General features: G+C 34.1%; 2 protein-coding genes across 2 annotated transcripts; both read right to left on the reverse strand.

The window, feature by feature from the left end:
* Window positions 1–873: 873 nt before the first annotated feature.
* On the reverse strand, window positions 874–3,440 carry LOC127078332 (taxadiene 5-alpha hydroxylase). Its single transcript, XM_051018780.1, has 4 exons — window positions 2,959–3,440; window positions 1,901–2,466; window positions 1,628–1,818; window positions 874–1,329 (listed from the first exon to the last, which is right to left on the reverse strand). Exons 1-4 carry the CDS (start codon window positions 3,333–3,335, stop codon window positions 1,018–1,020), a joined length of 1,446 nt encoding a protein of 481 aa, XP_050874737.1. The 5' UTR covers window positions 3,336–3,440; the 3' UTR covers window positions 874–1,017.
* Window positions 3,441–4,170: 730 nt separating this feature from the next.
* LOC127078333 (uncharacterized) lies at window positions 4,171–6,215 on the reverse strand. The gene is made up of 3 exons (XM_051018781.1): window positions 5,648–6,215; window positions 5,343–5,446; window positions 4,171–4,423 (listed from the first exon to the last, which is right to left on the reverse strand). Exons 1-3 carry the CDS (start codon window positions 6,089–6,091, stop codon window positions 4,171–4,173), a joined length of 801 nt encoding a protein of 266 aa, XP_050874738.1. The 5' UTR covers window positions 6,092–6,215.
* Between the last annotated feature and the right edge of the window lie 4,533 nt (window positions 6,216–10,748).

Here is a 10,748-nt window from a genome sequence, read left to right on the forward strand (position 1 = left end):
TAGTTTACAAATAAGAATAAAAAAGATGGAAATTTTTTGCAAATCTGCAGCTTCGGTGTGAAGCAGATAACTCACCTCAGACGTTGTTTAGAAATTATGAACGAGAAAATGCTAGATATATGTGTTACGAACCCGCCCTCCAAATTTGAGTTCGATCCGATGGTTAACGAATCGGGGATCGTTGATTTAGTGAGTCTGGTTGCAGAAAAACGGGAATGAATTTCTCCCTCTTTTCTCTATTTTGAATCCTTATTTTCTGTTTATCTCTCTCTCAATCCTAAATTTTCTCTCTCAATTTAAATACGTGAAATAAATGGGCTAATCAAATTTGTATCTTTCTCCACATAGGAAGGGAGCCAAATCCAACATCTCATGCATGCGGGAAGACCACATGAATTCTCAGTCAAAGTACTCTCTTAATGTCACCATCATATGGCTCAAAGGCCTAATCTCTTCAAACCATTATTCAAGCCAAGATCGAGCATCAGTTATTAAAGTGTGAATGTTTCCCTCTTCTTATTCTTCAAGCTAGCAGAGATTCGCTCCCAATGGAGTAATCTTTAATGAAAAGAAGCCACGCATATGGAATTCATTTTTGAAGATTATAAGTCATTCCAGGTAAACCACCCTGGCGTATGCTCTCTTAATTTTTTTTAAACTCTTCCTCTTCAATATTTAAGGAAAGATGACAAAACGAAGTTTCATCGGTCTGGAGATGGCCATTGATTGCTTAATCTTCTTGCATTGTTGTTGATCGTGTTTAAACTCCTTAATCCCTTCATTGATAACTTCTTGAGCGTAAGATCTGTTTTTTCCCTGGTTATGGATAATTGGTTCTTCCATCCAATTAGGTGCTTGATTGACTCCATGGACTTTAATGTCGGAACACATTAGTCCCTCTATCTCATTTTATAAATAACATTTTTCAATCACAAAGTTTGCTAATAAAAAATTAGTTATAATTACATATTACACGACAAGAAACAACTCCAAACACATAGGACATGAGAATAAAATTTAAGACATATTACATCTTGGTTTGATCTCAATTGGGAGACCCAAAGATGGATATGGCATTGGTTGACGAGTAATAGTTTCCTTTGGATTCAATTGAGACCATTCGTACAACTTCACAAAATTGTGAATGGTTGTTAATGTCTTAACCCTAGCAAACTCGTTTCCTATGCAATTATGTGACCCTGCGCCAAATGGAAGGTAAGAAAAGGGTGGGATTGACTTGGTTTGATTTTCAAAACGAGATGGATCAAACTTGTGTGGATTCTCGAATATATCTTTGTTCATATGTGTTCCACATGACGCCCAATATACCTAAACATAAAACCAATTTAACATTAAAGTCATATACAAAAATCGTAAGAATAACAATGCAAACCAATATTTAATCATATATTGTTCGATAACCTAATCAGCCAAAGGTGTTAACAATTTTTCTGTTGGATCAGTCTGTATAGAACTCTACTCTGCTCAAACAAAAAAAATCAGCCAATTTCCCTTTAATAAAATCGGAAACACAAATGAGATTGCGGATCTATGCATTGGAATGCAAATGTTCACAATATAAAAAATCACAAATGCTATTTAAAACCCATGAAAAAACATGACCTACCTGCCACCCTTTTGGTATGTCATATCCTTGGTAACTAGTATCTTTAAGTGCTTTCCTAAACCCACCAAACAATGGAGGGATCATCCTCATCAATTCCTGAGCAACTCTCCATGTGTATTTCATCTTTTGTATCTCTCCCCATGTTAATCTCTCTTCATTTCCTTTCCTTTGCTTTAAAATCTCCATTTGTTCTACATAAAAAATTCACCAAAACTTTCAAACCACATAGAATATCACACAAATAGAATAACCTAAAAACAAAACTAGTCCTACCTTCTAAAACTTTGTTATAAACCTCTTGATCTCTAGATAACTTCCATATCATCAATGTCATAAGAGTAGCAGACGTGTCATGGCTTGCAACAAATATAAAAACAAAATTGTCGGTAATTACGTCATCGTCTAAAGGCTCATCATTTTCATCTCTTATTGCAAGAAGACATGAAAGCATATCATTGGTAGAATTTAGAACTCCTTTTGATAATTCTTCTCTTCTTTTGTTCATAATAGGAAGTATCTTTTCCACAATTCTTGCCCTAGCTTTTTGGCCTCTCCAAAATGATGTGCCAGGGAGATTTATTGGGAGAGAGTGAATTGCTTTAAATGACGTGATAAAATCAGCAAATAGAATCTCTCTTGTGGGTTGATCTATGTCAAATAAGATATTGGATGTCATGTCATAAGCCAGTTTTTTCATCAACCTCACAACTTCTATTGTTTTGTTCTCTTTCAATTCTTTTAGTAGTGTTGTGTTTACTAATTCATCCATCTTTTTCACATAGTTCTGAAGGCATTCAGGTTTCAAGAATTTCAGCATTTCACCTTTGACCAACCTGTGCCTGCATGAAAAAATAAACAAAAAGCTCAAATCACATAACACCGACACCTCTGAAAAAAAAAAAAAAGGTGTGTCTGTGTCCCTGTCCAAAACGAGATATGGCCGTTCTTGTGATTTGTGTAGACTATTTGTTACATATAAGTATATGGATAAATAGGGAATAATTAGTTAGTTATAGTTTCAATTTGTTGAGAACTAATTAGTTAGTTAACCTTCTAATACATCTTGTATTCCCATTTCAACATGTTTTAACAATATAATTCCATTTGTGAGTTTTCACTCATGCTTCCAAAGTTCTATAGATTCTTTCTCTCCAAATTCTTTATTTTAAAAATATGGTGGTGACGGAATATGGTATCGGTGTATATATATCTAAACAAATTTATGATATTTATAAATCAACAACTTTAAAAAAAAATTGACTGATCTCCGAGATTAATCGATTTTTTTGGCTGGATTACAAGATCATAAGTAATAATTTAAGAATATGTACCTTGTTCCTACAAGTTCAGCTATGCTTTGCTTTCCAAGTATCTTTTGAAGAGTTGTAGGTTTCTTAGCAGAAATAACATCATCCGAGGAACCAAGAACAAACTTGTTTCCTTGTTGTCCAATAATAAACACTGTTGGAGAACCCATTAAGGAGGTTTTAAAGACAGAACCATACTTAGATACTCTTTCTTGTATCCACTCATAGCCCTTGTCTTGCCTCTGTGCTCTAAGAAACTCAAGTGTCTCTCCAATAATTGGATATCCAAGAGACCCTTTTGGAACATTTTTTGTTTGACTTTTTGAGAGGAGTTTTCTCAAAACAAAAGCTAAACTCAAAGTTAGTATACATAAACCAATGAAAGGAATATCGTTAACCATTTAGAAATTAGATGAGAGAGTTGAGATCATTTAGTGTTGTGCCAAACATAGGAGATAGAGACCATATATGTTTTCTTTATTACTTTATGTAAGAGACATCGGAATAAAGAAGAGGATATATTTCATCTTTGGTACCAATAATCAAATGAATAATTTTATTCTTTTAGAAGGACACATCGCCGTAGTTTTCGATTTTAACCGTTTGATTTCAAATCAACACTTGAAATTGTTTGACGTTAATTTAATCTGAGTCGTTCAATCTCAAACTATCGGAAGAGATCACTTACCACGTGAATATGTATAGAGTTATTAACGCAGGGAATCTTATGTAAGATGATAAATGTTTATACAAGTGAATTTGGGTTCGAATTTAGTCCTAAATACGCAGCAGAGTTAAAACGTCTTGAAAGACTCGACTCGAACGATTAATCTCTGCAGAAACATGCAACAGATACTCAATTTAATCAAAAATATGATTTTTTTGACATAAGTAGTTTCAAATATCATTGTCTTTTTTATTAGATGATATTTATTGGGTTAAGGAATTGGCCGGCAAACTTAGATGGCTTTTAATATTTAAATTTTCCTTATTGAATAATCTAATGCCTTGATCTATACAATTTGTCCAAACTTCTATTTGTCGTTTATAAATTGATTATTTTGATGCAAGTAAACGACACATTGAAGAAAGTGACAGATAAGAAGAAAGAAATGATAGAACTTTTAATATAAGTTATATCAACTAGTTGATAAAATAAAACAGCATAAGATCAAATATAAAAAGAAAACACAGTTGAAAAAACTATTTTTAAAGCTAAATTGATTCTTCTTGTATTCAAAGAGGGTGGTGGTGATGATGAGGAGTGAAAGGAGAATAAGTTGCAGACATGGCATAGGAGGCTTCACTGCTAGCAATAGAGAAAGGACTTGTTGGAGTTGTAGGTGTTGTTGGTCTTGATTGATGATGACCATAGCCTTTGTCACCATTCTTCCTTGATCCTTTCTCAGCCCATTTGAGTTCTGTCTGCTTTAATGTACTTGGATACCTCCAATTCAAACATCCTAGTAACCCTGCTCTTTCTATGTACCTATGTCAACAAATTATGTTCCAATAACCATTCATCTATTTTGTTAGTTTAAGGTTATGGAAAGAACCTTAAATTTTCTTTATTAAAGTGACATTTAAATTGAAATTTGTTAGCTTCAATTCCAACATCAATCAGGGTTTTGAAATCCTGACTCTCGCAGTTTATGTGTGAGTTCTAGTGATTATAAGTACGGCAGCACTATGGTTCGAACCCTAACTCTCATAATTAAGTGTGTGAATTTCTAAGGATTATGACTACGTCAGCATCATGGTTGGAACCTCGACTCTCATAATTATGTGTGTGAATTTCTAATGATTATTACTACGTCAGCACCACGGTTGGAATCTTGACTCTCATAATTATGTGTGTGAATTTCTAATGATTATTACTATGTCAGCACCATTGTTCGAACCCTGACTCTCATAATTGTGTGTGTGAATTTCTAGTGATTATTACTACGGCAGTATCAAGATTCGCATCCTAACTCTCAAAGTTATATGTGTGAATTTCTAGTGATTATTCATACAGGAGTTTCAAGGTTCGAACCTTGACTCTCATAATTGTGTGTATGAATTTTTAGTGATTATTACCACAACAGTATCAAGGTTCGAGGTTCGAACCCTGACTTTCAAAGTTATGTGGGTGAATTTCTAGTGATTATTAATATAGGAGTATCAAGGTTCGAACATTGACACTCATAATTGTGTTTGTGAATTTTCAGTAATTATTACTAAGGCTAACACCAAGATTCGAAGCCTGACTCTCATAGTTGTGTGTGTATTTCTAATAATTATTACTGCGTCAGTATCAGAATTCGATCTCCAACTCTCAAATATGTGTGTGGATTTCTAATGATTATTAATACTTCTTCTGTATATTAAAATTCTTCTGTATATTAAAAAACTTAGAAAATTGTTACCTTTGGCTGAATCTCAGTCCAAGGCAATTTACACACTTTCTCCCTTCTCTTAAATCTCCCATACCTATTTCCACACACTGCTTGCAATAAACCCTGCCACATACCTTCATTGTCCACAAACAATGTTAAATAAATTAAAGATTGTAGAAAATATAACTATTTGATTGAATAAAGAATGACAAAACATAAAATAAAATAGTTTAATAAAAGGTAATATTAGAAGAAAAAATGGTTAAATTACAAAAACATAGTATCTCTCATTTATAAGTATAGGTATTAATGATAGTAACATTTCAAAAACATACCAAACATCTTGTCCTGAAAAAATAAACATAGTTACTGCAAACGGTGCAAATCTTAGAGTGAGGAATCCCTTGTCGTCTTCGTCGACCAACACCGCCTTTTCCCGAAGTCGAACTCGACTCACCACTCATGGTATCGTAGCCCAAGTTATACTCACTTACCTTACTTGGAGTACTTTGAGGAGCAACAACACCTCTATGACCCAAATCATGATGATGATTATAGTTGTCATTGGAATAAACCTTGAAGCCTTTCTTGAAGTCATGAGTAGGTGACATATTCATAGGTGAAAGAGAAGGGGATTGTATACCTTGAGAAACTGTGGTCTTTTTCTTAACATTTGGCAAGTCTTGAAAGGTAAGATTAACAGACTCATCTGGGATTCCTTGGTATAGTTCCTCTAGGTTAGGTTTTGGTTCCATAGTTTTTTTGTTGTGATCATCCATTTTTAATTTCTTAGGATAAATGAGACTGTTTATAAATATTTAAGGAATGGTGAAATTAAGGTAAGAGGTGTGTGTAACTTGTGAGGCATGTTTGGTCCAATTGTGAATAAAAACGACCATATGTGTCCAAAGATTATAAGGCCGGTTGGAAATTAAGAATAGATTATTGTCTTGAATATTTAGATTGGTCACTTGATTGAGTTTTTGATATAAGATTTTTGTTGGGTCTCTTCATGTTTTGGAAAGACTGGCCAGTATGAATTCGGTGATTATATATACATTTAAGAAAATATATAATTTTGGCTTTCCATCATTTATTAATAACTTAGAGTTTTTATTTTGTTTTAGTAAAATAACATTCAATTATTCAAATTAGTATACTAAATTGATGAGAACATGTTTTCAAATTTCAAAAAGGAAAAAGAGGAGTATCCCCTTGAGGATTAATTAGATCTTATCCCTCATGCAAGATCAAAAATTACAAATCCACAACGGTTGTCTCTCATCAATAAAAAGGAACGAGCCAGTCACAATTCTTCAACAAATCGAATGAACAAATGTCACAAGATTTATTCCAACAAAAAAAATGAGAAATTAAAAGAATAAATAAAAAGAGAGAGAAAGTCCACTAAGTCAAAAACTTGAAAATAAGTGACTTAGGGAAAAAATAGGGCATCCCGGTGGACTGCAAACTCGAAAATCAGTCCCTGCAAAAATTAGAGAAAACAAAAATAATAAAAAAAAAGTAAAAGAATATCATAGAACAAATTCGTGTGACTACAAAAAAGTGGGTTACTATTACTCCAAAAATTGGTTCCTTTATAATCACGTATACTATTCAAAATCGTTTTGAAAAATGAACGTTTTTGTTGACCTAACTGAATGTAGGACTAGAGAACATCAACGATAATTGGTAGGCTAAAATAAATTTTGAGCCATAAATCCTTTTATTCGGAAACCGTGAACCAGACCACGTTACAACCCTCAAAAGACTTAATTTAAGCAGGATTTATTTCGAAAGCATACTACAACAAGATCGCATTAAAACTGACTCATAAAGATTTGCTTATCATTTGTGTTGGTATCGTATCATCTTTCATATAAAAAATCAATGTTGCATTCTAACCAGTGATTCGTTCACTAAACGTCGCAACATCATTTCAATAAAAATACTTGCATATCAAAACTAATATAAGCATAACATTAGAATCATCATCTTCAAAATGAACAATTTTATTCGCGGATAAGCGTTTGGCGTCATGAAAGTTTCCACAAAGAGAAGTATGATCACACCAAGGGCCAAAATGTCTTATAACTCTGTTGAGCAAAAGGGAAAGCCACTTCAAGATTCAATAAATCTAGGGCAATCACGTCGAATTTCAACAAATCTCTCAAAGAATCATTTAATCAGGGGCACTGCTCTAAGGTCCAAAGTACTGAGGCATACCATCTCAAGTCATTATGGTACAAATGTCCCAGATTTCCTTTCGAGGAAAATTCCTTCAAAGAATCTACAAACTGGGGAAAAATTGTCTATAGAGGGGAATTTCTTCTTCATACCTTCAAAGCTTCTTAAGCAAGTTTTTTCGTGCATAAGCAACCACTAAATTCAATACGAATGTCGGAAAGTAATGCTAAACACACCTCATAACTTTTCAACAAGAAGTCTTGTAGCCAAGCAAGACACTTCTCAGTCTCAACCATACATAACCCACCTCAGGGGCACTTGTTGAACCTTCAAAACCATTACACAAATCATCACCATGCATTATTCATGTCACTTTTCTCATGCATATCATTCATCTGGCATAACATGAAGTCTTGTAAAACAAACAAGAAAAGCCAAAACCAGACCTTTATTGGCAACTCCAAGAAAAATCAAAGTCCAAGCTCAATTGACACCCTGTAAAATTCAATCATCATTGACATACTTAAAAACTCGCTTTGCTGGTAACTCAGAACCCTGATTTTGATTAATAAATCCAATGGTCATTGGTATTTTAAATTCTCAACCTTCATCCCTTTTCATAAAAAGCATTCGGCCTTGCATAGCCCATACATACCACAAAGCCCAACTATGTTGACTATGTTGGCGTTCTAAATATAATAACCATCATCACATAGCATTACATATCTTCAAAAATCCCGTAGCATATACACCAAGATGGATCATTACGCCATACAAATTCAAAATAATGTAGGTCAGACTTGGTACCTTGTACGGAAGACCCAAATCAATCCCCGATTAAGAAAATAATGTACCTCCAAAGAAAATATTACCACACAAATTCTCATCTGATATTCCCAGCGAATATCCCATGAAACCTTACCTTCAAGCAAAGTCCAACTTTGATTGGCACCCCGTAAAAGCCCAACTTTGGTTGGCACCTTGTCAAAGTCCAACTTCGGTTGGCACCCCGTAAAAGTCCAACTTCGGTTGGCACCCTTTCAAAGTCCAACTTTGGTTGGCACCCCGTAAAAGCCCAACTTCGGTTGGCACCTCGTAAAAGTCCAACTTCGGTTGGCACCCTATCAAAGTTCAACTTCGGTTGGCAGCCTACCAAAGTTCAACTGCGATTCACACCATTTCAAAGCCCAATTCTCATATGGCAAATCATTTCAAATCACATTTCTTATCCAGCAAATCATTTTAAAACTCAGTTTTCGTCTAGAAAATTATTTCAAATCCCAATTCTCGTCTGGAAAATCATTTCAAAGCCCAATTCTTGTCTGAATAATCATTTTAAAGCCCAATTCTTGTCTGGTGAATCATTTCAAAGCTCAATTCCATCTGATAAACCATTTCAATGTCTAATTCCCGTCTAGCAATTCGAAGAAAAAATTCAGTTCTCGTCTGGTAGTCAATTCTTGTCTGACAGTTAATCTGAAACCCAACTCCTGTCTGAAAAACCATTAAAAGGTCCAGTTCCCGTCTGGAAATCTGAAGAAAAAAATTCAGTTCATGTCTGATAGTTAATCCAAGACCAGTTCCCATCTGGAAAATTGATCTTTCTCCCCAGTTCTCGTCTTGTACTTAGTTCTCTCCCTAGTTCCCAACTGTTGACTATTGAGTTAATTTTTACTCCTGAATTTTCCTATACCTATTCGACAAGCATTGGATGAAAATCCATCATTATTCATCAAAAATGATTTATGTCGTGATTATGTCAAATTCTAATTTCTAACAAATTCTATCTTCCATCAAGCTTCACTTCCATGGCTTGTTCTTCACTTTCTATTGTTGCTTCAAGTTCATTCTTCCACTATAATGCTCACTTTGCTACAAAGAAGATTGGGATCAAGTTAATCTCTATGAATCATAATTGTAAGTCATCAAAAAGCAATAAAAAATTCATGAAGAACTCAAGGAACCTTAGAAACATTATGCATTATGTAGTGATTTCAACACTTGTTTTTTCAACACTTTCCAACCTTGATTCATGTCAAAAAAATAAGAGTTTTGATACCTAAGTTTACACCATTCAAAAGTGCTTATTTTCAACATTAAATCACTTCTCAAAATCACTTAATGTCATGATATAATTCACCAAAAATTCAAGTCAAAAGTGGCACAAAAATCAAAGGCAAAAGTATTCAAAAATTCCAAGTTTCATGCATAATTACTAATGACGATTTGCCTTACATTCCAAATGGGTACTTTTGAAAAAACCAAGCACCATTTGTCTCTAAATACCTATGCATCCACAATCATTCAATTGCACAATTAACCCTTAACTACCATAACTACCAAACTAACACAAATCCTACCAAACAAACACAAACTCTAACTTCCATTTTCAATCAAATTTCCATTCAATCCTAACCATTCATAACAATCAATTCAATGGCTAAAATTAGTGATATGCAACTAAGGCTTAAATTAATTTACAACTATTGATAAACCCCTTACTTGGATCACAATCTAGTGGTGGAATAGTAGTTGATCCGTCAAAGGTAGACGCAGTGTTGTAGTGGGAGACTCCTAAGTCGGTTACGGAGATAAGAATTTTTTTGGATTTGGCTAGTTACTATAAAGTTTTATAGAAGACTTTTAGAAGTTGGCCTTGCCTTTGACTCGATTGACCCGGAAAGGTCAAGTTTTTGTGTGGGATGTTCAGTGTGAAGGAAGTTTCCAAGAGTTGAATAAGAGGTTGACGTTGGCACCAATTTTGATATTACCAAATGAGAGTGAATTTTTTATTGTGTATTGTGATGCATCTAAGATGGGTTTAGGTGGTGTGATTATGAAAAAAGGGTCAAGTTATAACGTATGCTTCTAGACAACTCAAGACTCATGAGAGGAATTATCCTACCCATGATTTGGAGTTGACTCCAATAGTCTTTGTGTTTAAAGTTTGAATGCATTATCCGTATGGTTTGAAGTTTGAACTTTTCAGCAATCATAAGAGTCTGAAGTATCAGTTTTATCAGAAGGAGCTGAATATGAGGCAAATAAGGTAACTAGAATTTTTGAAGGATTGCGCCTTTGAATTGAGTTACCATCCCGGTAAAGCTAATGTGGTAGCCAATGCGTTGAGTATGAAGTCTTTGTGTATGTCGGGCTTATGGTTAGGGAAATAGATTTGATTGAGCAATTAAAAGATGTTTTGGTGGCCAAGTATGAATAAGGATGTTGTTGAGTTTGTGTATTCTTGTT

The sequence above is a fragment of the Lathyrus oleraceus genome, chromosome 5 (assembly GCF_024323335.1).
Source record: "Lathyrus oleraceus cultivar Zhongwan6 chromosome 5, CAAS_Psat_ZW6_1.0, whole genome shotgun sequence".
NCBI classification, from domain to species: Eukaryota; Viridiplantae; Streptophyta; class Magnoliopsida; order Fabales; family Fabaceae; genus Lathyrus; species Lathyrus oleraceus.